Raw genomic sequence first — 14,026 nt, forward strand, 5'->3', positions numbered from 1 at the left:
AACTTATTCAATCTATTTTTTTTAAATTTTTTTTTTTTAAATTTCTTAAAATTCATGTAAACCAAATAAGACTTTTATTGTGAGATGGAGAGAGTATTTAATAAACACCAACTATTAAAATGACTTAAATTGGAAAGCTTCTAGCAGGACTGTGAGGTTGGCAGATGATGCGATTGAGAAATTTTTGGGTGGGCATGAGGGATAATGAACGATATTACTCAGAACAAAGAAAATAGTCAGAAGGTCGGCAAAACGAAGATAAATCAGTACAAATAAAACAGAAACATTGATCTAAGTATAAACAAAAACAGAAAATCATCGATGAAACTGAGGTTCCTCGTTGGTGGCCAGGCACATATTTAAGCTCTCACAATCCTTGAAAATCCCCCACACAATGGGTGTCCCCAAAATCTTTTCCCTTTGCATACCTCTCATACTAATCTCTTCCGCTACTACAGCCTCATCCGGCATAAAAGGTGCGTACTGGCCTTCATCTTCACCACTTCCACCATCAGCCATACCCACTTCCTACTTCACCCACTTATTCTACGCCTTCCTCCAACTCGACCCCACAACTTTCCAGCTCCTCCTCACCCCGCCCGACCACCTCCTCATGCCGGCCTTCACCTCCTCCGTCTCCCCCGCCAAGGCCATCCTCTCCATCGGCGGCCAAGCCGCGGACTCCCGAATCTTCTCCAGCATGTCCCGCAGCCCCGACAACCGGGCCGCATTCATCCAGTCCTCCATCCGCACAGCAAGAGCCTATAGTTTCGACGGCCTCGACCTCGACTGGGAGCACCCGGCCGACCCCGGGCAGATGGCCGACCTCGCGTCCCTCTACCGGGAGTGGCGCGAGGCCGTCCATCAGGACTCGCTAGCCTCGGCCAGGCCTCCCCTGCTAATTTCCAGCGCTGTCTACTTCGCGTCCAGCTTCTTTCTCCCGGGTGACGTCCCGCGGACGTATCCCGCGGACGCTATCGGACGGTACGTCGACTTTGTGAGCCCCATGTGCTACGACTACGCCGGCGCGTGGCAGCCGAACTTCACCGGGGCCCACGCGTTGCTCTACGACGGGAGCAGCAACGTGAGCACGAGCTACGGGATCGGCACGTGGAAGGGGAGCGGCGTTGCGGCGGAGAAGATAGTGATGGGGATGCCGGCTTATGGAAGGGCGTGGACGCTCGAGGATCCGGGGATGCACGGGATCGGAGCTCCGGCGGCTGGAATCTGGCAGCAGGAGACTCTTGGAGTGATGAATTATTCGGGTATAGTGGAGTTTAATGAGGAGAGTAATGCCACGGTGGTTTTCGACAACGACACCGTTTCGGCGTACTCGTATGCGGGGACGGATTGGGTGGGATACGACGATGCTATTTCTGTTGAATACAAGGTCAAATTCGCAAAGGCCCAGGGGCTTGGGGGCTACTTTTTCTGGGCGCTTGGCTTTGATAGCCACTGGGAACTTGCTAAAGCAGGTACCCAAATACTCCTACTTATTACTCCATTCTCCACTCGTTTTCTCAAAATACTAACTCTTTTCATTTTTTGTTTGGAATATTTTTCTGTCTATAAATGAGGCTACTTTAAATATTAAAAAGTTTCAAAAACGGAGGGAGTAATATTTTGAAAACAGAATTAGGTCTGTGCACACAGAGCTAGACTGATGGTGTCTGTAAACCTTTTGCTTACAGCTTCGACAGCATGGGATTGTAATTGATGATTGATTCCGCATCAGCCTCCAGGATGATTCAATATTTCCCATTCATAAATATATAACTACTATGTATATATATTTGTTAGTTTCCTGCTTTTTTAATTACATTGTTTAAAATTTAGAGCAATCTATTTTGACGAAACCACTCTCACTTCAAACTCCCTTCTAGTTCAATGCAGTACTAACAGATACTCCCTCCGTTCTATAATAGTGGAGTCATTTTTGTTATTTTGGTACGTTCCATAATAGTATAGTCATATCTCGTTTTAGTAAATGTCAGTCTATTTCTTCTCACTTACTTTATTCTTTCTTCATCTCTCTACCTTTTTCACTTTCTACTTTATTCTTCCTTTACTTAATCCACTTAACACAACTTTTCTTAAATCGCGTGGCAAAAATGAAACACTTCAATTATTATGGAACGGAGGAGTATATTTTCTGTATTTAGCTAGCCCCCCATCTCCTTTCTCATATAGAGCTTATCTATATTACCAAAATAAATTAATTTAACCATTGTAAACGCAGCCCATATAAAGGGTGAACAAATATGACCATAAACTTGATTGACCCAGATTTTAATATCAATCTTTTTGACTTCCATTTTTATTTCATTACTCCTTCCGTCGTATAAAAACAACCTTCTTTTTCTATTTGATCCGTTCATAAAAATAACTCATTTCTATTTTTGGCAAGTTTTTTATAAGGTGAATTTCATTCTCCACTAATAATACTTCAATCACTTTTTCTTTCCACATCTCTCCACTAACAATACTTCAATCACTTTTCTTTTCACATCTCTCTTACTTTACCAATTTCACATTAAAAACCGTGTCTTCCCCAAAGTTTCTATTTTTATCGGATGCATGGAGTATTTTTAATCTCGATTTTGAGTGATATTTTATAAAGTTTGAAAATTAATCTCAGCTTATACAATGTATCACATTATATTGTAGATGACGTACAAGGCCGTATGTAACTTTGTTTTTCAATCTAAGAACTTGATTAACTACAAAATAATCAGTTCACTAATTAAAAAATTGAGGTTTCGAACATGACGGAAATTTGGACTATTATTCAAACATCTCAAAGTCTCTATAAATACATTCATTGAGGACAAATTCCCCCAAAAGTCTAATGTTTTAAAAACCCGACCTATCGGTTCATGATTTAACCGGTCGGACCGATTTAATCACTAGTCGAACCGATGAAGCTATTGCCAATATAATGGTGATTTCTAAGGGAAAAAAAATACCAAACAAATGAAGGGAGGTAAAGAAATGTAAAGAAAAGTGAGTTGAATAAATTAGTGAAATGCGAGTCTCACTTATATATATATTAGTTTTATAATAAAATGTGATTGGAATGAGTTGGTAGAATATGAGGTCTACTTACCATTTATGGTAAAAGTAAATAGGACTGTTATTGTTGGACAAAGGAAATGGCAAAATAAGACTCTTATTATGGGACAAATGGGGTAATAAAATGTGAGTGAAATTGAGTTAGTGGAATGTGAGGTCCATTATCAAAAGTAGTAAAGTGAAGTGAGACAATCAATTAGGGATGTACCAAAATAGAAAACTATAACACATAATGGGGGACAGAGGGAATATAATATAATATATTGTATGATTTTGTTAATCTAAAATAAGAAGAAAGTAGAATGAATGGAATGACACTAAATGAAAGGAATGATTATTCCAAAGGGAATGGTGACTCCAAATATAATGATGATTTCTAAGGAAAAAAAAATACTAAGCAAATGAATGGAGGTAGAAATACCATTCTATTCCGTCATACCAAGTTAGCCCTTAGTTTTGAAACTTAGAAAACAAAAGGTTAACTTCACACAGTTTGTCGGGAAGTCGATGAACCGCTGCTGGATGAGATACGTGAATCCGGCCAGGTGTGGAGGCGTCGCCACACTTGAGCCATAAAACGAAATACCTCCCCTCTCCTACTTTCTTCACGTCGTCGTCGGTCACCAGTCCACCAAGAGGCAACGGTGGTGCTACTAGTATATGAGGGAAGGCCAGCCAAGGCAACCGTCAACCTTAGTTATTTCGGCCAAACGATGCAGATTTGACTCCTCTACCGTTGGTTTCACCTATATGTTCATAAACTCTTTTTCTATTCATAAATCTCAAGTTTATTATTCAAAGTACACATTTATTGGACCATTAATTATTGCAAATTTTGGGATATTTTTGAACACAGAGTGTAAGATTAGTTAAACTACAAATACTAAATATCGACGAACTTCGTCGTAATCCAACTTTTTTACTTAGTCCCTTGATAATTAACGACAACTGATTAACCATCTTCAAACTCCGCTGTTTTCGTATTATCACTATGAAGAATATATGTGCTTAATTTGTTTGTCCATCTTAGGAGAAAAAAAAAATCCCCTGTCAAACCATAATTAAAGAATCAAACTGGAACGCAGCTCACATATGTCAAGTCTGAAAATTCATATAACTAAATCATAGATAAGCAGTATTAATAAAAGCCAAAATGACGATTCTAAACTTGTCATTATAAGTAAAAATATGATTGATCAGAACAGGACAAGGAAAAAATACAAAAACAAGAAGCAGATGCAGAAGTAAACTTTTTCGAAAGAATGGCGTATTATACAGCCAACATTACATGTCAAGTATATTCAGGAATTCCAATCAACGACATGTATGATTTTCCAAGCATGATTACCAGATTTATGCAGTCGTCGCCACATTGTCTTGTCGTTTCGTCCAGTCAACATAATTATCCAGAATTAAAGGCCAAGCTTCATCTGAATCATAATTATTCAGGTCCGGGAAGCTTATCTGTCAAAGTAAATAAACAGTTTACAAACGGACAAGGATGGTGCCAGACAAGAAACAATCGAAAAATTAACTGAGAAGTACATACCTCTTGGCAAAATCGAAAGAAATTCGTCCACTGATCCATATTTATTACCTTATACTCACTTTGACTCTGAAGAGAAAACAACTTACCATATCAATCAGGAAAGTGGAATTATTAAATAATGGTCACACTTATGTACATGTTACTTAAATAGAGCACTCATAAACATCAGACTACTTAAGGTCGAAGCATTTTAGAGTCAGAGGATTATATTTCAAAGCTTAAAGGGGAATGAATATTCATATATAGTAATCACTACTTACCTTAAGAAATGTAATGAATGAATCTACCTGGGCCTGATATTGGACCCCTAAAACGAGTTGTAATAATACACATGCGGTCTCAATGTCTAGACACTTTTTATTATCCTCTGCAACAAATCAACAGGCCAGAGTTACATTGGAAAGAGAACACACATATATCGGCACAGAGATTGCAGCTGTACATCATTGCTTACCTGTTAGGCAGTAACGGAAGGCATATCTGTAGAAACTAACAAAATTCTCTGACTTCAAGGCCTTCCAATTAACAAACATGAATTCGTTAGTGCTATGTTCTCAGAGAGGCTAAAACATCAATTCAATGAGCATTTGCTACAGAGGCTTAGCTACCTCTTTCTCAAGTTCTGGCAATGACTTCTTCAGTTTAGGTATTGTGTCAACCTTAAGAGCTTTCAAGCCTCTTCGCCACTCATCCTGATGGATCAAGGACACAATGAAAATCAAACCCAAGGAAAAAACGCAATGTATGAACAAATGTTGACAGACATGACAACATTGTGTAGCACAAAGTGAGCATACAGTTTTACTTTATATTTCAAATCAGAGCTGAAACTAGATCATTTTATTATCAGCAACGTTAGCTGGTGTCTAGAAATGAAAACTGAAGCACCATGAAACAATAAAATTGAGAATAACGCTTCATGAGCAAAATGTGAAATGCTAAATTTTTCCAATGTAACTCTCAAGTTCAAACATTGGGCCTATAGATAAGAGGAATATTCAAACAAGTAACATGATTTGCTGTCACATAGTCACCAAAAAAACACCAAATAGAGAAATCATGTGTACGGGGCTCGGGTGAAGTCAAGAAGGCCCAATTAATGGCCAAAGGGAAGAGGGTAAAGGGAAAAGGGAAAGGGGATAAACCACAAGTAAACCACACTGGTTAATGATGGAAGTGGAAAACAGAAGAATACGTATGTCAATCACCTAAGAAGCACTGGTACGAGCAGAAGGCTGGCATCGCTGTTCTAGGACGCATATGCTACAAAATACTTTTCAATACACACCTAAAATACATTAATAAATTTTGATATTTAAAAAATACGTCCTGAATACGTTTTAGGCCAAGCTTAATACGTTGTAGCCAAGCCCAATACGTTCTAGCCCCCTGCTTCTCTGTTCACACTAGTTATCAGTTCAAGACTTGCTTCTCTGTTCCTAAAACGCCGCCTCTGCTCTTAGGATTAACCCATGTCCACCCCAAGTTCATCCGGCTCAGATGAACTTGGATGCTTAGTAGTTATTTTCTCTATTTTTTCGTGTTAAATATTATTAGAACTTACAGACATTTAAACCTACTTTAGACGTATTGAATCTTGGTTTTTGGAAATTGACATATTTTCATCCTCGTATAATATCATATTCGCATCATCCTAGTGCTTCTTAGTTAATCACAATAGGGAAAGGATGGAAAGGAAAAAGGAAACAACCTCATGCGAGATATTTTTTTTTTTGTTAAGGCTATAAAGAAAGAACTGATATATTAAACAACAATAGAGGCTCACCTGAGTAAAATATCCCTGCTTCTGTGCATCCATTTTCCTTATAACAAGTAAAACATATCCAGGCTCAGGCAATAGAATATACAAGTTACATGTTTACAGAAAAAAATAATTTGGTGAGATCTTTCTTCAACAAATAACTTACCAAGCTAGCATCAATATCCTAACATCCGTACAGTCCACCTTTAAATCAGAGCATAATGCTTCAACCCCTTCTGGACTGTGCAACAAATCATTATAAGGTATCATTATTTTGTTAGTAACTCTTGTCATTCAAAGAGGCATGATGAATCCAGGTTTACTTAGAATTAATATGTTAAAAACTAAACAAAGAGAGTAGCAGTGCAAAAGCTTAGTTACTCAAGGAAAATTACTATAGCAATCATGATTAAAACTACAACAAGTAAGGAATTTCCAGCTACCGTTTCTCTCTTTTGTTGATCTCTACTACTTGAAGTGTACAAAATTACCAATACAACAATCAATTTCATTTATAGAGGTGAAAAATTCTCTTGATATTCTACAGCTTACATACAGTCGTAGTTAAAATTCATCCAAAATGATCTATCTACTAATGCCCCAAAGCCAAAATCTCAAAATCCCAGAAATTGCACACAGATCGCTTTTGAAATTTGTTGGAAGGAAAACAAGGGAAAATAAAATATTGAACCATTAGCAATTTACTTTAAAAAAATCATAAGTTAATCAGCAAAAAAGTTTAAAACACAATGTCATCCCACACTAGGCTGCACAACTAATTTTCAATACATATAGATATAGGAATGAGCTACCATAAATGAACTGCAGTACAATTTTCTATAAAATATAAATATATATTATCATTCATGGACAATATCAATCAAATTAAGCTTTCACAGATTCCATGAATAGGATAGAACTTAGAAAAAAACTAATTTTAACAAATTGTAAGGGTTATTGCTGAGGTTAGCCTACTTGAACTGAGTATGATGTGCTTTACAAAGGTGTCTTCAATAGTTCAATCAATGTCACACACAAATGTAACTGTATAAGTAAACCGCAAGGCATGTATAACAAAAGCATTGATCATTTTCATGCAAGTAAGTGGGTAAAGGCAGTACAAAAGAACACTCACTCGATCACACACGATGACTGATTAACATATTTTGTGTAAAGTTCATCAATACGTTCGTCCACTTTCTTTCCAGCTCTGCTGGATGCTGGAAAATAGAACAAAACAAAATTAAGTCAAACGATATAGAAAATGTATTCTAAAGAAAACTAGTATATCTACTTAGAATGTGCCATGTATAACTATTTACAATACATATACTGAGGTAAACCGAAAAAAGTATGAGCCAATGCACCAGCTTATGTTCCCACAAGGAAATTCACTAATTCGGAGCATTTTAGAGTGTAGACCATAGTAACTACACATATTCACTGGTACATTGATAATTGATTCTTGAAAAGGCTATCCATTAAACCATATACATCATGCAGAAAAGAGACAAAAACTGATTTATTCTTTAAAAGGATGCATATCCCCTGGAAGTTGAACAATGGACCCCTCACAAAATCAAAACAACAAAATACACTTAACTAACTTGAATTCCAAATCATCAAAAGAAAGGACCTAACATATCTCAAAACAAAATTGGTGGTCAATTGAATCTGTTGACTAATACTTTAATCCAATCAAAAACCTAATAAATCATCCAATCAATACAAAACCAAATGCATTGCTCATCAATCCCAACCACACAGAATGACTATAACCAACAACGAAAACATACATTCAATGCCACCGAAAAGTATGCAAGTAAAAGATATTTCATAGATTAGAAATCATCACAGAATAGATACATAATCAATGAAAAAACTGCGCAGCCGATTATATACCGGAACGAACAGAGTCGACGCGGGCAGTTTTGATAGGGGAAGAGGTTTGATTGTCAGATTTTCTCTTGGAGGCGCGAGTCATATTTGCCGCAATTTCGTTGAGAATTTGGTAAATTGTTGAATGAAAAATGAGTTTGGTTTAAGGAGAGGATTGTTTGGGTGTAGACGGGGATTATATATAGTTTTTCAGAGGGGACGTGAATGTAGAAGCCTCGGGTTTTCGAGGAAGAAGAAGCTACGGTTGTGCTGGATGCTACTGCCACACCCACTTCCCTATTGCCAGACAAGTTTCGAAACATTTTGACACAAACAGCCCTGCACCAATGGGCCAGAAAAGGGCCCCGATCCAATTATAAAGCCCAATACCATTATGTATCGTTTAGTTGCAGTTTTGGTGCTGGGCCGGAATAAGAAAACTAAGCTAGGGTTTTACTCCTTCCGTCCCATTAAAGATGACCCACTTTCCTTTTTGGTTTGTCCCAATCAAGATGACTCATTACTTAAAATGGAAACCCTTTTATCTCTACTTTATCCTCTCTCTTACTTTACTCTCTCCATTTAACACACAAAATAAAGTTGCATAAAATCCCGTGCTGCCCAAGAAAGGGGTCATCTTCCTTGGGACGGAGGGAGTATGATTTATTTGGTTTTCAAATTTTCAGTGGCGCAGTAAATTATACTCCCTCAATTTATAAAAAATAGTCTCATTTGTCAACGATACGAGTTTTAATGAGAAATTGATAAAGTAAGAGAGATAAGAAAAAGAATGGATAAAGTAAGATATAAAGAGAGAAAATGTAGGTAAAGTATGAGAGAGAAGAAAAAATAATTAAAGTATGAGAGAGATTTTTAAGAAATGGGACTATTTTTTGTGAATATCCCAAAATGACAAAATGAGACTATTTTTCGTGGATGGAGGGGGTATATTGACCCTTTTTCAATTCAGTTATAAACTCCTTTCTAAAGTAATTGAATTTGGGGTACAAATTATGGAGCTGCAGTTTGTTCATGTAAATTTCATAAATGGTCACTAAAGATAGTGATAAAATGCAAACTCTAAATACCGTACAAACTACAAATTATGATATGAACCGTTAGAAAATGTCAACACAGTGTCAATACAACATCAACCGTTGATACTATATTGACATTTTTGGTTGATATCATTTTGTCATCGGTTGACATTTTCTAACAGTGCAAGATCATAGTTTGGAGTTTGTACAAAATTTAGAGTTTGAATTTGATTACATCCTTGGTCACTAAACTATATTTGTATCAAATTGGTTATTCTCTTCGTCCGCGATTAGGGGTCCCATTTGAGTTAAGTGGGATTTAAAAATATAAAGGAAAGTGGATGGAAAACGATAGTGGAATGTGAGACTCATTTAATATACATTAGTTTTATAATAGAATGTGAGTAGAATGAGTTAGTGTAATGTTGGGTCTACCTAGCATTTATAGTAAAAGTAAATCGGGACTCATAATGGCGGACGGTAAAATGGTAAACTGGGACTCATAATGGCGGACAGAAAGAGTACTAAACTTTAATTTGTTTCAAAATGGATATTTGAAAAGCAGAAGTGAGTTGAGTGTTAATGTTCGTATTTGTTTACACAATTTTAGCAAAAGAGAATAGCACAGACTGATTGAGAGATGTTGATCGACTGATCAAGACAACTCTTAGCCAATCTAACTTGTCGTTGGGAATGCACACGAACGAAACTCACTCCTCTTTCAAGACCTTAACCCACAATACTATGAACTAGTATAGCGAAGTAAGGATCGATCCCACATAGATGAAGGATTTTCACATTTGTTGTTGACATTTGGATTTGGCTGCTGCCACACTTCAAAGTGGGTTAAGTTTATAAACTACTGGACTGAATGACTTGAACTTACTACTATCTAACAGATCAATTTAAACTAGACGGCATCTTGAACTTACTACTTACTCCTATCTTTCAACTGATCAACTTAGAAATCTAATGACCTAAATTGAGAGACTCATAATTGACTTTCCTGATTCGGCTAAACAAGAATAACATTAAAGTGGGGACCAAATCCCTTAACTAATAGGCATCGGAAATGCTGCAGAAGGTAAAAGAAATAAAGCTGCAATTCTAGATCTGAATTTCTAACCACTCCATCTTCTTCATCGCATCGGTCCAAAACCAGCACACAACTCAAAACTTGAATATCCAGAACAATTAAATGACTGCAATGCGGATCTTAAGAGTAAACTCAACCATGCCTAATATTTCTAAACTACTTGATCACCTGAAACTGAAAACAGAGTGTGAACGACGGAAACCATAAACCATGCAACTCAGAACACACAACTCTAGATGTACGTAATTCAACATCGATCCCCAGGAATCCAAACACAATCAAGTAGATCTAGGAATCTGAACGTAACTTACTAAGATCTTAACCTCATACATTATCAATTGCGAAAAGCATCCAATCAGATTTTAAAAAAGCTGTTCGAAATGTAAACCAACAAACTCCTTGAAACATTCATGACTTAAACATTGACAAATCAACAGATTTAACTCAAAACGAAGATGCCACACATAAGATGAATAGAACAGTGAAACACTTCGAACTTCAGATGCAGATTTACTAATTCAAAAGTTGCCTCACAAAACACGTAGTTCTAGACTAAGGAAAACTTCGAAATTAAGTTGTAGCAACAGAAATTAAACAATTGTATCTTCGCCCTTCTTGGACGGTGAAATATAAATACAACTAACTAGAAACTAAAAACTACCACCACCAGCCATGAAAAACCCTTCGCCAAGTGTATAGAACAATGATAGATAGAAATGGAGAGTGACTGTGAGCTCGAGAGTCAGCTCAGGAGAGAGCCGATGATAAGTGTTGCCTCAATCTTCCTTCCCTTCCCTATTTATAGGGAGGCTTGAGGCTCTAATCCCTAGGGTACTTCTCTTCCAAAATGTCAGTTTCGACCCTCGCCTAAGAATATTTAAAATATGCTTCCTCTCCTTTTGCTGCCTCCACTCTCCGCTCACTTGATCAGTTCGCAGCAGGTGTAAAAATGCTCCATTTTCTCATTTATCCGTCGTCCACTTATTTCCTTCATGCAGTTCCTGTTCAGCCGATTTCTCTACACACCTGGCTCAAATTCATTCATTAGTTCCCAAAAAATTGTAGAATTTCATCCAAAAATAGATGCATGAAACGAGCCTTATCAATATTAAACTTCATATTTTATATCATTTGAAGTTTAATTTTAATATTTTATTTAATTTTATTCCACATGTCAATTAATATTTCAAATCACTATTTCATACTCCCTCCGTTCCATATTAATAGACTCATATTCCTTTTTGGGATGTTCCAACATAATAGAGTAATTTCTATATTTGGTAAAAAAAACAATACACACTCTCTTATACTTTATTCTCTCTTCATCTCTCTTACTTTATCTTCTGTCTTACTTTATTCTCTTCACTTCATATATTAAATATTTATTTTTTAATCTCTATACCGAAAAGATATGTCACTATTAACATGGAACGGATAGAGTATTAATTATATCTATTAAAATATTTGCCACATGTCACACACCACTCAGTCGCCACACTTTTTCTCTTCCAAGAATCTGTTCAATTCGCTGATCCGATCAATTCAAACCCAAATTTCATTTACAATACTGATTACAACTAGGGGTGACAATTTTTGGCACAACACGATAACACGACACGAATCCGCACGAAATTAATGGGTATGTGTCAAAGCTTATTGGGTTCGTGTCCTTATCGTGTCGACACGACAACGACACGGAAACTTCGTATCGTGTTTGTGTTACATGTTAAGAAATAATATTAATATATTATATTATTATTATTATTATTTTAAATTTAAAATTTCAAAATTAAAAATTAAATTTAATATTAGAAATAATATTTATATATTATAATAATATTATTATAGTGTCATTATTGTGTCGTGTCATATATGTGTTGTTATCGTGTCGTGTTGACCCGAAGTGGTTCGTGTCATTAATGGGTTCGTGTAGGGTTCGTGTCTGAGGGTAGCGGATCGTGTTCGTGTTTGTTGTTATCGTGTCGTGTCGTTATCGTGTCGACACGATAACGACACAACACGCACGATTTGCCACCCCTGTAATGACCCCTAGTGGCTGCAACAGGAGTTCCATTTTGTTCCCTTCCCGCAATTCCCTTCAATCTCAAATCAGAACCCTAAGCTGATGAAAAACCCCAATTTCTACGCTTACAGAAGCACCACCATCGATTACGACGATGACGAAGACAACGTATCAACAACAATGAAGACAACCCCGACAAGGCCTTCGCCCAAAATGACAATTTCTACAATTTCAATAACTCTAAAAGGCACCCAAAGAAGTAAAGCTCGAATCCTTCATCTCCAATTACGAGTTTGTGTCGCACAACAAGTCCTGGAGCGAAGACGAGATCTTTGGGTCTACTAGGGGCCTGGGGGAACTTTACATAGAGCTCGGTATCGAACTACTTGCAAGTATACAAGACAGAATAATAAACTAAAGTAAGCACATGGTATCGCAACATGGAATAATTTCACAGACCGTCTACCACATACCCACCTTCATATATTATTTGGGAAAACAGGGTTTGGCTGTATTATAAACTAATTAAAGCAATTGGATAAGTAAATAAAACAATTAAATGAAAACAATGATTAGATTGATTGAGAAAATAGTTGAAACAAAGGAATTACAGGGATAAGATTTCACTACTTTAGCTTATTCAAAACACAATTAAGATAGCCAAATAACATTTAAACCACCCTTATAAATAACACCATATTCAATATTTGAAAGTGTAAAAGAGTTTTGGTTCACAAAAGTCCACCATATTAGCTTGGTTCACGGATTCCTTGGTCTTTCACAATCACCTACGCACAACACCTTTGATAATACAATCGCGTATAAAGCTAATTTAGTTTTTAAGAAACCAATCGAACAACCATGCATGACCTAATCGTTCCTTTTTCAAAATATACTCGATTCGTCCATCAAAATCATCAAATCGTACTTGAAAACCCTAAATTACCTTAGTGCGCAATTTCGTAAATCATAGTTTCGCAATCAAGCATTTACCTTCACACACAACACGCGCATGCACGCGCACACACACACACAAGAAAACACACACACGCGCGCGCACACAGACACAGGCACACACGCACGCACGCACACACACACGCACGCGCACACGCACATACACTCACACACACACACGCACAACCATCAAATCAAAACCCCAGTTTGTTCACCCTTTTTCAATTCAATTATGCACTCATTTTTAATGCAATTGAATTCTTGGTATCAATTTGGACGTAACAAATTATGGAATTGCAATTTGTCGATCCTTTTTCAGTTTAGCTATGAACTCCTTATTAAGATTGAATTTTGAGTTAGGTCTTTCGTAGCAGTTTTTTTTTATAAGATTAAAATAGACAAGAATGTGTACACGATAGATGTAACATGGAGACATGTTGTAATTTTCGGAGGTAGATTCGGTCATGAAGTGTAGAACTTGATGACTGATGCATGTAGCATATGCGAATCCAGGATTTTTGATTCGGGGTACGATAAATAATTATAGCGACTTTATTTTTAAAATTTCGACCAATCTTTTATTTTCTCTTTAATATATTTCATAATCATAATCTATAGTATCACTTTTAGTGGATAGTGAGCTGCATATTATTAG

General features: G+C 36.7%; 2 protein-coding genes across 3 annotated transcripts; one reads left to right on the plus strand and one right to left on the minus strand.

Moving 5' to 3' along the window:
• Window positions 1–344: 344 nt before the first annotated feature.
• On the plus strand, window positions 345–1,782 carry LOC125189535 (class V chitinase CHIT5-like). The gene is made up of 2 exons (XM_048086805.2): window positions 345–1,475; window positions 1,692–1,782. The coding sequence occupies exons 1-2, from the start codon at window positions 395–397 to the stop codon at window positions 1,715–1,717; spliced, it is 1,107 nt and encodes a 368-aa protein (XP_047942762.1). The 5' UTR covers window positions 345–394; the 3' UTR covers window positions 1,718–1,782.
• A 2,444-nt stretch (window positions 1,783–4,226) lies between these two features.
• LOC125187422 (uncharacterized) lies at window positions 4,227–8,549 on the minus strand. 2 transcript variants are annotated; one of them, XM_048084014.2, is made up of 9 exons: window positions 8,286–8,549; window positions 7,519–7,603; window positions 6,550–6,624; window positions 6,408–6,444; window positions 5,230–5,313; window positions 5,076–5,136; window positions 4,909–4,988; window positions 4,622–4,687; window positions 4,227–4,536 (listed from the first exon to the last, which is right to left on the minus strand). In XM_048084014.2, the coding sequence occupies exons 1-9, from the start codon at window positions 8,365–8,367 to the stop codon at window positions 4,426–4,428; spliced, it is 681 nt and encodes a 226-aa protein (XP_047939971.1). In that variant the 5' UTR covers window positions 8,368–8,549; the 3' UTR covers window positions 4,227–4,425. The 2 variants fall into 2 exon arrangements, with proteins under 2 accessions (XP_047939971.1, XP_047939970.1); XM_048084013.2 differs by having other exon boundaries at window positions 4,882–4,988; window positions 8,286–8,548.
• Between the last annotated feature and the right edge of the window lie 5,477 nt (window positions 8,550–14,026).

Source organism: Salvia hispanica, chromosome 5 (assembly GCF_029641045.1).
Source record: "Salvia hispanica isolate PSC_SH4W2 chromosome 5, Shi_PSC_v1, whole genome shotgun sequence".
NCBI classification, from domain to species: Eukaryota; Viridiplantae; Streptophyta; class Magnoliopsida; order Lamiales; family Lamiaceae; genus Salvia; species Salvia hispanica.